A 17290-nucleotide genomic window follows, 5' to 3' on the forward strand; every position below is an offset into this window, starting at 1 on the left:
ACCACTAAACTACATCTCCAGCTTTTTTATTTTTTTGAGACAGGATCTCACTAAATTGCTTAGGGCCATGCTAAGTTGCTGAAGCTGGCTTTGAGCTTGTGATCCTCCTGCCTCAGCCTCTTGAGCCACGGGGATTACAGGCATGTGCCACCATACCCAACTTTCCTTTCTCTTACTAATACAAGTTGGGTCATTTCTCAATTTAAACTGTTGCAAATAGTACCCCTATGACTTTTAGCAGATATAAGCACTCATTGTTCAACAATATATAACCAGGAGGACCTTCACCCCTTATTTTTTAAATTAAATCTCATATTTTGACATCATTGTAGACATACAGGCAGTTTTAAGAAATAATAGAAAGCCGGGTGCTGTGATGCACACCTGTAATCCCAGTGTCTCGGGAGGCTACGGCAGGATGATCACAAGTTCAAAGCCAGCTTAAGCAAAAGAGAGCCACTAGGCAACTCACTGAGACCCTGTCTCTAAATAAAATACAAAAATAGGGCTGGGGATGTGACTCAGTGGTTAAGTGCCCCTGAGTTAATTCCCCAGAACCAAAAGAAAAGAAGCAATAGAGAGAGCTCTGGTATACTTTACTGTGGATCCCCCAGTGGTAACATCTTATAAATTCTCCTATAGTAGCACAACCAAGATACTGACAGTTAAGATTCAGAATGTCACCACAAGGATACTTCATGTTAGTCTCTTGTAGCGACTTCTTACACACACTCCATCCTCTAACTTGTTCTTAGCTTTTGGCAACCACATTTATTCTCTTCTCCATTTCTATATTTCAAGAATGGAGAAGCTGCCTGGTGCAGTGGCACATGCCTGTAAACCCAGTGACTCAGGAGACTGAGGTAGGAACATTGCATATTTAAGTCCAGTGTGTGCAACTTAGGAGACCTTCAGCAACTTAGCAAGAACCTGTCTCAAAAAAAAAAAAAAAATTAAAAGGACCGTGGATGTGGTTCAGGAGTAAAGCACTCCTGGGTTCCATTCCCAGTATGAAAAAAAAGGAGAATCATAAGAAATGGAGAACAATGTTATAGTGACTTAAAATAACACACATTTATTACTCTATAATTCTGGAGGTCAGATAGAAGTCCAAAATAGGCTATAATTGAGCTAAAACCAAGGTATCACCAGGACTGTATTTCTTCTGAAGCTTCTCGTGGAGAATCTGTTTGCTTGACTTTCAAAGCTTCCAGAGGCCACCTGCACTCCTCAGTTGGTGGTCTTTTCCTCCAACCTCAAAACCAGCAACATGGCATCTTCAGATCTCTACAATTATCACTCTCTTCCATCTTTTGAGGACCCTTGTGATTACACTGGAACCATCTGGATAACATAGCATCATCCCCTTATCCTAAAATCCTTAACCTAATCATACCCAAGTCCTTTTGCCATTTAAGGTAACATTCATAGTTTCCATGGATTAGAACATGAAGATCTTTGGGGAGTCATTATCCTGCCTATCACATCTATCTTCCTGGAAGAAGTTCATCTTCTTTCCCCCTTTTAAAACTACACATATATAGCCCAACATATAAAAACAGACATCCTCTGGTTGAGGTTGGAGGGAATCTAGAGCCCTTTAACTTCCAAGGCAACAACAATAGTTGGGATGATCATTAAGAGATTCTTAATGTCTCCTCCTAGATCGATGCTCTAGGGACCTAGAATTCCATTTCTAACCTTAGAATTGAAGTTGTGAAACTGTCCTTTTCCAAGTACATGACGGAACTCTCCTAGGGGAATACATTGGAATCAGAAAATATACTGATGCTTGAGTTCCCTTTCTACAGATTATAATTTGATCTGAGGTTGTGATGTGCACTTTGGAAACTTTAAAGGATTCTAATTTGCAGACAAGTTTGGGAGCCACTGCCTCAAATGGTTGTTGTGAGAGTTTAAAGCACATGTGGGAACTTTCCTTGCAGTGTTGGATGACCAAGAAGAGATTGGTACAAGTCAAAGTGCCAGGTCCAAGATAGACTAGGTTTATTTGCTTCTTAGTTCCTTCATCGGCAAAATGAGGATAACATAACTAGGTTACAGAATAGACACCTTTTATAAACTCTAAAGTACTGCTTAATAATTTTGTATGTACATACATTCTTCATCCTCAGTTTATACTGCACTGCCTTCTGTAACAAGACCCAAGTAGTTTACACAACCTTTATTGGCACTGCAATAAGTAAGGAGATGGGACAAGATTGAGGCCTTCCTAATAAGGGGGAAGGACAGGGTTTGACCACCCATGAAGAGTTCAGAGATAAAAGTTAGAAGTCCCTAGGTCCTGATGACAAGAAAGTCTAGAAACACCATATGGTCAATGTAGGACCCATAACCACACTAGCAAAGCTAGCATTTAAGCGAGACAGTCTGTGATCTTGGAATTTTCCTGTATTTTTGAGCTTGTTCCCACCTCTTAAAATGGGGGTGGTCATACCCCTCCTTCCCATAAAACTAAAGTGAAGATAAAAAGGAGATCAGGGATGGAAAAGGTGATCTGGAGAGTGCAAGTTACACTGAAATCTTACAGCCGCCCACCCAAACCACAAAGAAAGACTGAGTCACAGTGAAGTCTTTCTAAATTTTATTGGCACTGAAATAGAACATGGGTTGAGCATAAACCCTGCCAAAAACAATTTTTAAAAAACCCAAAAATACACAAAAAAACCTGAATATAAAATCTAACCTTTCTCCCCAGCCTCCCTGGGGGTGGGTTACTGCCCTTAAGGCAGCTAGATTGCCCCACAATTCCAGATTTGAATTTAGCCAAAACAGGGCATATCACCAAGTGAGTATCAATATAATTCACAGCAATGCACACAAGACTCCCCAGGGTCAGGTGGGGGGCAGGGATTGAGGAAGGCTCTCAGTTAGGGGCACTGCATGGAGGGAAAGGATAGCCCCAGGGGGGACTGAACCCTAGGGAGAAGGCAAACAGGAACAATAAAACCAAATACCAAGTGCTTTAAAAATGGACTGTATGACCTATAGTGACAGGTAATATCACTAATACTGAAAGTTTCTTACATTACTGTTTCTGGCAAAGTATCCTTTTATAATATAGTATATGCTTCCCAGGTAAAGGAATGAGGCCAAAATGATCCTGCCCCAAGACTAATATCTTCTAATGGTGCATTAGCAATAAAGGCAGAAATCAATATTGAGTTAGATATCACTAGAATATATAATACTGGTAGAAAGAAAAAGAGCACACAAGACAGAGAGGAGGAGGCCACTTCTGGGTTGAGAGCAAGGGGTCGGGGTGTTGAAGGGACCAGGTTAGAATCCCCAGCAGCTCTCTGATATGTAGCTCCAAGGGACACCACAGCTGGTGACAAGACCTGGTTAAAGGTTTGTCAGAGGTAGGGCCCAGTCACCACCTTGGATGGGGATGATGGGAAGGGGCTACTGGGCACCTGAGAGGATTGAGTAAACTGAAGGACCAGAGGCATGGGCTTCTCTCACCACATGCAGCTTCTGCTATCCACTTCCCAATTGAGCCTACTGGTGTCAAGATCTAGGGCTCACCATATCAAGGCCCACACTGCTGTGAGGCAGGAGCTGTGGCCCATGTAACTCTGATAGGGGAAGTGGCCTAGAGCTCCTGGCTGAGAAAATCCTGAAGGCAGGTGTGAACATTCCTCCCTTTTGGCAAGAGCAGTGGTTGGGGGTGGCTGAGCTTTTGGGTACTTATCCCTATTATTCTAACTGTGGGGAATTTGTGGGTTGGAGGGGGCATGGGTAGATACAGAGAAGGAACCAGGAACCTGGAACTACAAGGGGTACTTCTGCCCATAGAGCTCAATTGAGACAAGCCTAGGCTCATATAAGGCATCGGGGCAGGATCTTTTACCCAGCATTGGCTGACTAAAAGTGCCAATGGCCTTCCAGAATGATAGTGAAGCCTTTTGAAGGCACAATCTCCCTCATCCCACCCTGGGGAGAAACTGAGTCCCTGAACTCAGGGACAAGGCTTATTGGGACTGAGTTTGTAACAGGCCCAATCTGGGAGGTAGAAACAAGAATGACTGAACATCTCTTTATCCTCCAATCATTACCAAGCCTAAATAACTCTAAAAAGGATGGGCATTGGGAGGCCAAATCCTATGTAAGTTGACACACTAGAACAGATAACCAGGGACCTGTCTGCTTCCCTATACCCTGTAATACCCTCACCCTGTAAATCATATGGAAGAGGAAGTCAGTGGTGGGGTAGGGGAGAGGAGCTAGCTTTCACCACACTCCACATTTGACTTCCAAAGGACAATAGTAAGTGGGGGGTGGGCAGTTGCCAACTGAAGTGAAAGTGCCTCTGAACTGGGGAAGTGGTTGGTTCTAGCAAGCTAGATTAAATGGAACAGAGAGGGGAAACAGGGTCCCATTGGCACCACATTGGGCTATTTGACTGCCCAGGGAAATGAGTGGGAACTGAGGTGCTAGGTTTGGTCCCATGGCTGCACTGTATGCTTGGCATGACTCCAGGGCTGCTCTAGTTAGTGGCTCCAGCACAGTGTGAGTTAGGCAAAAGTATAAGGAGTGTCAGGGAAAGGAAGAAGGGAGGAGGGGTCCCTAGAGGCTGGGTGCCCTTTACATGGACTCAAACTCATCGATGCGCTGCTTGGTGTTGCCCTGCCGGATCTGGCGCAGGGTTTTGTATTTGTCTCGGCCCAGTCGCATGTTCTCAGCATGGATCATGTCATTGGCAGTCTTCTTGGATTCATCACGGGCATTGGCCAGCTCTGAAGTAAGGGCCTGTGAGGAGGCAAGCAATGTAATGTTCAATGGCTTCCTTTCATTTAAAGTATACATACTTGATCAGATTTTTCTTTTCTGTTTTTTCCTCTCCCTGCCAATTCCAGCCCCATTAGCACTGCAGTGCGACAAGTATTGTTTCTTTTTTAAATATAAACTTAGGGGACCAGTTGATGTTTCATATTCCTTGAGAGTAGAACAACATACCAAAGAAAGATTTGAGTAGGAATTTTATCAGGTAAGTTTTTTTTTTTTTCAGGTAAATATTTTATGAATGTAAGAGATAAGGAGTGGGTGGAAGGTAGGGCAAAAATAAAATCTTGAAAATGGAAGACGCAGCCAGGCATGGTGGCACATGCCTGTAATCCCAGCATTTCAGGAGGCTGAGGCAGGAGGATTGCAAGTTCAAGGCCAGCTTTAGCAACTTAGCAAGACTCTAAACAATTTAGTGAGACCTTGTCTCAAAATAAAAATAAAAATAAAAAGGGATAAGATGCAGCTTAGTGGTAAAGTGCCTCTGAGTTCAATCACTAGTACTCCCCCAAAATTGAAGAGGCAACCTAGGGACTGATTAATAAGTGAGACATGCTCCCCCTTTAATGTTTTACTTAAGATAGCCTCAGACTCTAGTACAGCACTGGGACAGGCCCCTATATCTATTCCTTCATGATGATCTAGGGAAGACCATGGCTAGTAAGTCAATACACAAAGTCTCCTGGACCATTTGGCCTTGTCTAGATACCTTCAGGTGTTTCTGCACACGCTCGTTCTTCTCTGCCTCAGTGGTACGTTCCTCTTCACTGCGGTCCTTGGCCATAGCATCCGCCCTCAGATCAGCACTGGCCTCTGCCCCATTCTCATCCTGTTCATCTTGCTCATTCTCCGCAGGCTCTGCCACATGAGGTGTACTCATGGCAGTCTTCAGTTCAGCACGGGTCTTCTCCAAGTCTTCCTGTACCATCTGGGCCTATCCAGTGACAAAAAAAAAAGAAAAGGAACAGAGGTCAGATTAGGTAACCTGTGGCAACATGTGCATGCTTAAAATAATCTGGTAAAAGACAGATACCAGGTAGGACAAACAGCTTTATGTGTTTAATCCCTAGTTTCATCAGCTATAAAATAGAAGCAAATGTACCAACTTTCCAGGAGTACCAGGGAATTTGGAAAGTGTTTGAGACAGCATTGAGCACCCTCTCTCACAATTTCTGCTGTCCAGAAAGACTGGAAGTGGGAGGAGCCCAAATGAAGGAGCTGGAATATGTACATATAGTACCCCTTCCCACAATGCTTTGTTCTGGCCACTATCTTACCTTTTGCTGCCACTCCACAGCCTCACTCTCCTTCTTCTGTCGGGCCATCTCCAGCTGAGAGATCCGAGCTGTCAGCTCTGCCATTTCTGAAGCCTACAGATAGATTAAAAGCTAGTGAGGTCTGGGCATTCTGGTTTTCAGAGCACAGGTGTCTTCCACCCAAGTTCTCTTGGGGAACCAGTGGAGAACCTAATGTTCCACTTGCTTGCTACCCTGGTAGCTCTTTTATAAATTTTCTTTTTAGTTGTAGATGGACATGATACCTTTATATTATTTATTTATTTATGTGGTGCTGAGGATCAAACCCAGTGCCTCACATGTGCTAGGCAAGCACTCTACCACTGAGCCACAACCCGCCCCTCCCTGTGGCTCTTTTAACCAGACCACTCCACTCCAGTCCCATCGTCCACACCCACCACCTTCTTGTAATTCATAGCTCTCCTCCTAGACTGTAGGATTCCTGGAGGCAAAAAAAAAAGTCTCTTCTTTGTATCTATCACTCTTTCTCTCTTCTTCTTCTTCCCTTTCTTCTTCTCCTTCTCCTCCACCTGCCCCCCAGTATGGCCAAGTAAGCATGTGGTTTAGACCTCAGTAAAGCTGTGGAGATCACTGCCTAAAATGTAGTGCCTCAAGTGTCACAAGGTGATTTGAACAAGGGAAAATGCTTATGTACACAATCACACCTTCAACAAATTTCCCATGATAGCTTCTTCCTGAGAGATAGGTCATAGTTCCCTCTATTCCCACCTCAAATAATACAAGGGAAGAGTTTATGTCCAAGAATTTGGGCCACGGGTTCCTCTCTTGTAAATCACAAAAGCCTGCCCCCAAATACACTGACATAGTTCTGCAAATGATTTCGGGGGAGCAAACCCTTAAAATGGAGGTAGAAATGGGTTTCAATCCATGCTCAACCACAACTGTGTGGCCTCTTGGAAACCTCCCTAAGACCTAATTTTCTTATCTGGCCATATTATTCCATGTAGGGGTTAATCGCATAAGGTACTGAAAGAAATAATGAGAAAGTAAGAAAAAGGAAAATATGACTAGGATAGCAACACACAATAGGTACTTAATTGAGTGGGAGTCCCTTTACTTCTTTCCTCCATCCCTTTCCTTTGCAGGATTACCATTTCATATCTCCAAGGGTTAATAAAGTGAATAAAAACTAAGGGTGAGAGAAAACTGTTTGCAAAGGTTTCTGGGCCACACCAGTGACTCCTCAGCTTGTTTCTGAATGAGCTGTTAGAAGCCTGTGGAGTGGAATCCTGCTGGGAAGAGCCAGGCTTGAAGGCAGAGGTAGCTATAAATAGGTTGGCAGACAAGAGAGAAAACACAGGTCCCACAATTCCAGACCATCATGCAGCTTTACCAGTTGTTCCTGGGTCTTCTTCTGGTCCCGGGAAGCCTGCAGCAGGGCCTCCTTGGCCTCTTCAGCTTCTTGACGTTCCTTGGCCAGCTTTTCAGCCTCGCTCTGAGCACGCTTCCGTTCTTGCTCAAGTTCCAGAGCCCTGCGGGTTTGTTCTTCCAGTTCTGGGCAGAAAAGGAAGGAAAAGGAAGGTGAAGGAAAAATGAGGTGAAGGGAAGAGAGATGATAGTACATTAACATCTTTCCTGGAAATGTTCTACTCCATGGTACAGCTGGCAGATGGTTCTGAGAACTCTTCTTGCCCCATCCCTCAACTTTTCTGTGGCCACATCTAGTCTCTATGGTCTGGGTCTGCAGTTTAGGCATTAGAGTCTCCAGCTCACAGAGTCAGGCTTTGGGAAAACCCAATCTCCAGTGTGACTCCAGTTTTACCTTGCTGAGCCTTCTTAGTCTGTTCCTCGATCTGCTTCAGCTTCTCCATCAGTTCTTCCTTCTCCCGTTCAATCTTCTCCTTCTCCTTTTCTGCCATTTCACGCTTCTTCTTCTCATTTTCCAGCAGAGCACTGGGGAAGGGAAAGAGGAATAGAGCAGGATAGCAAGGTTGCATGGAAGCATAGAGATTCCCAGGGCTCCCTGGCCCTGAGTCCCTCAGTCAACATCATTCCAATAAACCCTGGGCTTGTAAACTTGAACCATTCTCCCTTACTTCCACATCCTTGCCCTCATATCACAACCCCATATAGGATATTATTATATTATATTATACTCAGGGCCCAGTAGGGAAACTCAAACTAGAATCCCGACTCTGCCAGTAACCCACTAGGTGAACCTAGCTATGCTACTGCTTCACTTCTGTCTTCATTTCCCCTATCTGTAAAAGTGGTCTAATAAGTCCTCCTCTGTCTGCCTATGGAATTTAGGAAGACAAGTTTTGGCTCCATGTTAAGATGCTATGCTTCAAGTATCTATGGCTAACTTTGCCTGTCCTAAAGCCCAGCTCTAGGCTCCTTTTTCTCAGAGTTTATTGCAAATATGAAATAAGAATTTGTTTTTCTTAGCCATAGCATTTTTTTTCCAGTAAGCCTTCTTATCCCTTAACAATATGTTTTTTAATCCCTCTGAGCCCTCAGAATATTTGAGATACCCTCTTCCCCACCCCTCTTCCCTGTTATGCTTTTCTCCATAGCACTTTTAATATTCTTCTTACTATGTAATTTTCTTATTTATTAGTCTGTCTTCTCCCAATAAAATTATAGCTTCACAAGAACAGGGATTGTTGGTATTTTTTCAAGTACTCATTAATTATTTACTAAGTGAATGAATGACACAACTTTGTAACTTAAGTTTCATATACATTATGAAACTCCAAAACTATATACATTTGAAAGTATTTGTCCTACCAGGACTGTGAGGTCCTAGAGGGTAGGTTCTTAGCAGATCCAGTTCCATAAACTGCCTCCCAATCCTGGTAAATTTTTTCCTAAATAAATGTGGACTTCAGGGTCTAAGCTATCATATATGGAGTCATTTCTAGTCTACTAGATTTGAAGCCTTCCAAGGTTTGAAACATTTATATATATATATATATATATATATATATATATATATATATATATATATATTTATATTTTACTTTTTGGTACCAGGGATTGAACCCAGGGGCACTTAAACACTAAGCCACATCCCCAGCCCTTTTTTATTTTTTATTTTGAGACAAGGTCTCACAAATTGCTAAGGCTGACTTTGCAATCCTCCTGCCTCAGCCTCCCAAGCCGCTAGGATTATAGGTGTGTGTCACTGCACCCGGCAGGTTCCAAACTCTTTATGACAGAGTATCTAGTACAGCAACACTCCTCAAACCCTAATATGCATAGGAATCACCTGGGATCTTTTAAAATAATTGAGGCAAACCATACATAACATAAAATTAACTATTTTAAAATGAATAGTGGCATTTAATACCTTCACAAATGTTGTACAAAATTCTTTTAGGTGTAGATGGACATAATATCTTTATTTTATTTATTTAATTTTATGTAGTACTGAGGATCAAACCCAGTGCCTCACATGTTCTAGGCAAGTGCTCTACCACTGAGCCACAACCCCAGCCCTGCAACCACCATTTTTGAGTTCCAAAAACATTTTCATCCTCTAAAGATCCTATACCTATTAAGCAGTTTCTACCCATCCTCCCTCCACTACCAGCCTCTGACTATCACTAATTAACATTCTGTTTCTATAAATTTTTCTATTCTGGACATTTCATACAAATAGATTCATGCAATATGCAACATTCTGTCTTACTGCTTTCACTTACCATAATGTTTTAAAGGGGCATCCATACTGTAGCATGTATGTTCCCCAAAGAGCCTTGGTTCCCAAGGTAATGGTATTGAGAGGTGAAAACTTTACATAGTGGGGCCCAGTGAGAGGTAATTAGGTCATTGGGGAACTATCCTCAGATCGAATTAATGCCTTTCAGGAGGGAGTATGTTGGATCTCATAGGACTGAATTAGTACTTGTGAGACTGGTTTGTTATAAGTGAGTCTGGCACTTACCCTGAATTCCTTCTTCCACACGTACACATGCTCCTGCTTTGTGAAGCCATCTGCAGTGTAATATTAGAGTCTGAGGCTTTCAACAGATGTGCCTGCCTGATCTTGGACTTCTCAGCCTCCAAAAACTAAAATATGCCTCTTCTTTATAAAGAACTCAGCCTCACGTATTTTGTTATAGCAACACAAAGTAGGCTAAGATATACCCTACTCTATATTACAATTTGTTTATTCATTTATCCATTGGTAGGCTTTTGGGCTGTTTCAATTTTTTGACTATTGAAATACTACTGCTAGTTCAAGTGTTTGAACACCCATTTTCAATTCTATTAGGTACTTAACTAGGAATGGATTTGCAGGATCATATATAGAGCAATTCTATCTTTAACATTTTGATGAGCTGTCACATTCTTTTATTCCATTATATGTTCCCACCAGCAATGTACATCAGTTCCAATCACTCTACAACTTCAACATTTGTTTTCTAGTTTTATTTATTATATCCAAACAAATGGGTATGGAGTGGTAACTCATTAAGATTACCATTTGCATTTTCCTAGTGACTAAGGATGTACCTGTTGGCCATTTGCATATCATATGATCATGATCATTTTCCAAAGATCCAATGGGATCTTATGAGGCAGATTTTCATCAGTAGGTCTGGAGTAGGGTCTCAGATCTTACCTTTCTACCAAGTTCCCAAGCTGATGCTAATGATGCTAAGGCTCACATTACACTTTGAGCTGCAAGGGGTTATAGTGCAAGGACTAGACACTTTGTATGGAAAATTCTGGGAGCCCTGCCCATTTCTGCTTAAAAAAAAAAAAAAAGCACCCTGAAGAATCCAAACTTAAATGTGCATGGAACCCTCTGCTACTCCCACTATACTGGTAGGTTAGTCTGGAGCAAACTAGTCCTAACACAGTAATGGCATGAGGGTCATAGATAATGGGGAACTATGAAATATCCTTTCCTCCAATAAACCTCTGAAACGTTAGGTTTCCAATGCCTGCTTCCCAGCAACAAGGATGCCTTTGCCTGAAACTAAACCTAGTGGTATCATCCATACACAGCTCGCTCACTTCTAGTCCTGAGTTGACTTCATATCCTGGGTACCTCTTACAGTCTGGGCATCTGTGAGGCTTCCTTACCCTAGTGCTGGCCCTTTCTCCAGGATCTCCTCTAGCTCTTTAGCACCTACCGTTCCATCTGCTTCTGGTGCTTCTCCTCCCGGGCCTGTGCCTTCATCTGCTGCACTTCAATGGTGTCAGGCTTACGGCGGCGCATGTATAACTCATGGTTCCCCATGCACAGGGCCAAGATTCGCTTGTTAATCCGCAGCCGGGGAGCATAGAAGACAAAGTCCTGGTGGGAAAACAGCAATGAAAATGTTTGGAGGAACAAATGAAAATGAGTTTCTACCTTCTGAAATGCTAAATCCACAAGCACTGGAAAGACTGCTTTACATTACAGATGGGAAGACTAATTATCAGAATGGTGAAGTGATTTGCCCAGGGTCAGATGGCAGGACAAGGGTAGACCCGAGACTAGAACCCAGGTTTCTTGACTCTGAAACCAGTGCTCTTTCCACCAAACCACAATTTCTTCCAACATACATTTATAAGAGGATCCCTAAAATACATTCATCCTAATATACCCAGTTAAAGAATCAGAACTGCCTTTATCTGCTAATTAGAGATCCTACTAAGTCTCAGGAGGCCTCTTTTAGAAGCCAAACAATCCTTGCACCCAGTGGGTGCAGTATGGGTGGCTAGACTGTTCCTGTAATTTCCAGAAAGCATATCTTAGACCCAGCCTTTAAATCCTTTTTGCAACAAGATAGGCTGTAAATACATACATAGATACATAAATCTCCTAAATATTGATTGTCCTGGCTGCTGTTTGTTAAATAAGCCCTTGAGCTCAGCTGGCTTTGTTACTTACCTTTTTCTGATGAAAGTTGAGCACAGCAGCAATAAAAAAGAACACACAAGAAAATCCAGTGAGTTTAAGTTTGTTGCTACAAATACCACTGGACCAAGGTCACTCTCTGATGGGCTAACAACCACCTCCTCTGCCACTGAAACCAAACTGCTATCATCTCATAGTTTGGGGTACAGTGGAAGGAGCACAGGCTTTCAAAGTCAAATGACCTAGGTACAAATCCAAGTGCTACCATTTTCAGTTGTGTGATCCTGGGCAAATCATTTCATCTTTCTGAACCTCAATTTCATGAACTTAACTGGAATGCTACTACCTACCTGATGACATAGTTAAGGCTTTAAAGAGACAACATATTATGGAAAAGTTCAGATATCTTAGGATTGGAGAATAAGGCTGAGCTCTCATGAAATGGGTCAGGCTCAGCAAGGTCACTGGCCTTGCTGGATACAAGGTATACCAGAAGAGCAGACACTCATCTCAGTTTTCTATCCTACTCTCAATCACCAGCTTTCCAGTCCTGTTAGATGCAGGAAACTGAGTGGGTGAGAAATATAATGAATGTGTAAAAGGAAGGACTGGACTCAGAATTTTCTTCTCTGGAGAGAAGTCTGAGAGGGCAAAGATAAAGTTAGTTATACCAAAAGAGCAAATTTGGAAGGTCATTTTTAGATTTGGACTTCTGCTGGCTCTTCCCTTTTTCCACAATTAAGATAAATCAAGTATATATCTACTTTCTGGGGCCCAAGGGCTTAAAAAGATGAGATACACTCTGTTTTCACCACAGATACTCAGAGCAGCAAGACAATAACTAAGAAGCAGCACTTAGGACTGCCTGTGGCTCTCCCTCACCCACAGAGTGAGACAGGTATCAGGGTGGCACCTGAAATGTGGGTAGCAGAATGACAGTAGGCACAGGGTGTCTCCTGGTCATTTCTTAGCATTGACATCCTTTGTATCTCAATCATCACTTGTGCCTCCTGTTCATGTGTGCATGTACACATGCACACATGTACATGTACACGCAACACACACACATACCTATACACACAGAGACATGCACAACAAACCAGAAAAGGAGAGATGAATATAATGATATGATTGCTTCTAGCATTATCCAGGCCTTGGTGAGTACCTGTCATGGTCAGAGGGAGGGGTTACTTACTGGGGCTTTTTTGTCAATAGGCTTGATGACAAATTTCTTATCATTGAAAGAGATATTCCTGATTTCACTCCAGGGGAAGCCAATCTTAGGAGTCAGTCTGTAGAAATGGAGATCAACAACATTAGGACAAGGGCAAGACAAGAAGTACATAGAGGCTTGTGCCTTGCCCTCACCACCCCCCAAACCTCTCCCTTTAGGAGGTAGACCCACTACAGTGCAGACAATGTCATCACATGCCAGCAGGTTAATTGCTAGCACTCAGGCTGCACAAAAGACTCAAAACCACAACCAACATATTATTCCTTGTTCCAATCTCTGAGATTTAGTTTGTTTTGATTTTTGTTGAGGCATGGAACTTGTAACAATCCTTTAACAGCATCCCTAGTTCTATTAAACAGAGACTCTTCTATCCAAGGTTATGAAAGTTGAGGAGGAGGTAAATAATGAGTTCTGAGATTCAGAAGTTATATGGAACAATAATCTATTGATCTCAATCCTCACCAAGAACAGACCAAAAGGGAAAAATATAAGCAAGTGAGATAAGGTCATAGAATGAGTATTATAGGCCAAAGCCACTTATTATCACATGGGGCTTATATCTAATTACAAATCCTGACAAGGTAGGTTCTAAAGCAGCACTGTCCAAAAATTTATAATGATAACACATATCTACTTTTAAGTTTTCTAGTAGCCACATGAAAATGAGTAAAAAATAAATAAATGGAATTAAAATAGTCAAATTAATCCAACATACAACAAATACTACTATTATTTCAACACGCAAATCAATATTTAAGAAAATATCAAAGATATACTGCAAATTCTGTTTTTCACATTAATCATTCAAAGTCTGGTGTATAATTTATGCTTCTAGCATGTCTCAATTCAAAGTAGCCACATTTCAAGTGTTCATTGGCCACCTATGGCTAGTTGACTACCATCATAGGCAGAACAAGTCTAGTCAATACAGGATTTCAACGTCTGAGAGAGGTGGTACAACCATCTGGACTGGATTAAATCAGGTAGAAGAAGAACTTTGGTGGGACTCAAGAGGTAAGCTAGGTGTCAGAATGACCCAAATAAACTAGGAGAAGTCTAAAGTATACCTGTCATTCTGTTCATAGATGTTGAGACCCAGAGCATCTACCCCCAGCCACAGCTCTGATCCTTTTTTGTTCTTAATGCTGAAGTAGTTCACACCGTACATCTCCAGATCTTGGGCAATCTTCAGATATTCCAGGACAGCATCCTCTCTGGGCGGGGTGGGGGGGGGGTCACAGAGGGAAGCATTTGAATCAGACCCAGTGGGACAGAAAAGCCTACTTGCTCTGTATTTCTGATAAGGATCTTTTAATCAGTAGAAGGACATGGGGTGCAAGGTAAACAAATAATGGAGAACAGAGCACATGTAACTTTTACCAAGCAAAATAAACCAACTGGAACCTAGGCCCTGACATGTTAGTTGCCATAGAATCTATTTTCTTCCTCCCATTCAATGTGACAGTCTCTTATACAAGAACATTCTTAGCAAAACTTAGATAGGGTAGTAGTGATGGCAAAATGATGAGATCTGTTCTTCAAATAGACAACCCTCCAATTCTTTGCAATATTCAGAGAGCTCATTTCCTAGTTCCTTTTTGCATAGGAGCCCGCTGTTGACCCAGAAGCTACGTGGATATCCTATGGTCCTCTCAATTACTCAGTGCTCAGAAGTATTTGGCCTTTCGACTTCTACTATTCATGAAAGCACACAAACAAAAAATAGGTTTATGATGGTTCTGGTTTTGCCTTCTATCTTTAAGTGCTAGTATCATCCCTGCTTCTTTTTCTATAGTATCTCCCTTCAAGGACCAGTGGGGCCCACAATTGCTAGGTGAGGTTTACCTAAGCATGCCTCGGTGTTCCTCATGCCACACCTGGATCCGCTCCTCCCACTGGTCCTTGTTGAGTTTGTGCTGCTCCAGGACTCTGAAATGATAATTGGTAGTGAGTAGTTTAAAGTGCAAAGTCAATGTACAGGAGAGAAGGGAAGCCCACTTAGTTCTCCAAGACATGGAGTCAGCTCATGGAGATAACACTTGAAGCAGATTCAGATTACAGTGGAAGGTATTAAATTAGACATAAGTAACTGCTTAAGAAGTAGGAGAACTTACAAGAATGGATGGACAAGAAAGACAATGAGATCACCTTCCTATGTACCTTTAACAACAAAATCCAATAACGTGCTGTGTTCTCTAAGCACAACAGGAATGTATCAGGAGTCAGTGCTGACTTGAGGGGATAAGAGTAGAGATGAGCCACAGACCCAGGCACACTCTCTCCTAGATCCTCTTGGGGTCAACAGGTTGTGTTTTTAAGAATATTTCTCAGGAATGAGAGGACAGACAGCTTTTGGCTACAGAACAGAGAACTAAGCCCAAACAGCTTTGGGAAAAAAATAAAAGGCCAAACCTCTCAGATCTACTAGATTATAAATAAGGCTTGCTTTAAACATGCCATCTCAGCTATTGGGGCAATGAGTCAGGAAATGTTTGAGGGTACAACTTCTATCCCTAATACCTTCTGATGGATTGTGCACATGCCACAGCCCCAGTGGCACTAGGGATCCCAGAATGAGGCTTAATTTTGTTTTGTTTTCTAATATATAAGCCTATGGAAATGGCCACTGGATGCAATAGAAAAATCTCAGGGTTAAAAAAAAATCAAGAAATTAGAGTTTCTGGTCTGGCTCTGCCTCAAATGAGCTATGGGAGATGGGGCAAGTCAGTACAAGTATCTCTACACCTCTATTTCCTGAGCCAGGAAATAAGGATAATGCTTGCCTTATTCATTTTCTGTGTTGTCGTGATGTTAAAACAAAAATAATGAGTGTTTGAGAGCTCTCAACTTTGAAGTTTACAAAAGCAGAAAGCCCTGTACAGTGGTTATCAATATTAAAAGACTGTTTGAGCTCCCCATGTCCCTTGCTTGCGTATTTCTCTCTCTCCCCTGTGAACTTCTGAAATAAAAGGTCTAAATCAGTGAAAGGGATTGAGAAAATGAAACGGGGGAGGAAGGAAAAAAATCAATCCATCTCTGGTTCAGTTATAAGCACCTGTCTCCAGGGTAATGAAGTTCTGTAATCAGACAGAGAGGAGAAAAAAAGCTTTTTATTTTGAGAGTCAGAGAAACAACAGGGCATGACGCTATATGCAAATGTCTCTCTGAGCAGCATAACATGGTCTTCAGACAGACCCTAGTGGAGAGGAATAGATCTGGCAGCCTCTTTGGAGCAGAGATTAGCTAACTGTGGGCTGCAGCCCCCTTTGGCTAGGGCAAAGGAGGCCAGGGTACCACCTCACCTCTGGGGCAGCAACTTGTCTCCAGCCAGGTAGCCAGATTTGTGAACCTCCTTATTGAAGTCACCATACTTGGACTGGACAGCATAGGAGGCCAGTAACACAGCAGTTTCAGGTGGGCAGTAAATATCATCATTGAGAATGCCCTCCTTCACTTGCAGGAAGAACAGGCGCTGGGTGATGTCCTGGATCAATTCCTCAGATACATCCTCAGGGTAGAACTTGGCCCGAAACTTGAAGAGCAGGGGGCTTTCCTTCCGGACATCCTGTGCTGTCACCTGGGAGAAGCAAGGGGTTATAGACTCTCAAAAAGAAGGTTTTAGTGGTGGAGGGGATGGCTACAGGGTAAAGAGGAGACATTGAAAGGTCACCAGTTTGGGTAATCCAAGAGAACTAGGGGACAACCATTCTAATAATACATACTAAAAATACTTTACTTTCTTTATAGAGATCCCATCCTATGTCAATTATTACTTTCTGTTGGGAATTATTTTCCTGAAATTTCTTAATACCCACTGATGTTCAGAAGTTGTCAAGCCACTGTTATCTGTCCATATATACAACTGGCCTCATATTCTAAGGGCAGATTTAAGAAAATTCTTTTAAGGTTCTTCTAATTCAGTAAACTAGCACAGTAAAGACTGGGGAACTATGATTGAGGTCTCGAAATTGGCTGGGCAAGAGCAGAAACTAGATTAACTTTTAGGGGCTGGGGATGTAACTCAGTGGAAGAACACTTGACTAGCATGTGTGAGGCTCCAGGTTTGAATCCCAAGACTGAAAATAAAAAATGCTAGATCACCTTTAAAAGCCTGAAATTGGCTCCTAGTGGCTTTAT

The 17290-nt window shown here is 42.3% G+C and overlaps 1 protein-coding gene across 1 annotated transcript in view; it reads right to left on the reverse strand.

Annotated features, from left to right (window-relative positions):
• Nucleotides 1-2588: 2588 nt before the first annotated feature.
• Msn (moesin) overlaps nt 2589-17290 on the reverse strand; it is a 73422-nt gene continuing 58720 nt past the window's right edge. Inside the window, exons 4-13 of the mRNA XM_046440387.2 lie at nt 16456-16730; nt 14999-15082; nt 14221-14367; nt 13115-13211; nt 11210-11373; nt 7885-8015; nt 7456-7616; nt 6084-6176; nt 5516-5740; nt 2589-4773 (exon numbers count right to left, since the gene is read on the reverse strand). Coding sequence (XP_046296343.1) covers nt 4609-4773; nt 5516-5740; nt 6084-6176; nt 7456-7616; nt 7885-8015; nt 11210-11373; nt 13115-13211; nt 14221-14367; nt 14999-15082; nt 16456-16730 — 1542 coding nt within the window. The 3' untranslated portion in view covers nt 2589-4608. The remainder of the gene's footprint in view (nt 4774-5515; nt 5741-6083; nt 6177-7455; nt 7617-7884; nt 8016-11209; nt 11374-13114; nt 13212-14220; nt 14368-14998; nt 15083-16455; nt 16731-17290) is intronic.

This window comes from Marmota monax, unplaced genomic scaffold (assembly GCF_021218885.2).
Source record: "Marmota monax isolate L192 unplaced genomic scaffold, Marmota_monax_Labrador192_F-V1.1 WCK01_AAM20220418_F8-fsc00134, whole genome shotgun sequence".
Lineage (NCBI taxonomy): Eukaryota > Metazoa > Chordata > Mammalia > Rodentia > Sciuridae > Marmota > Marmota monax.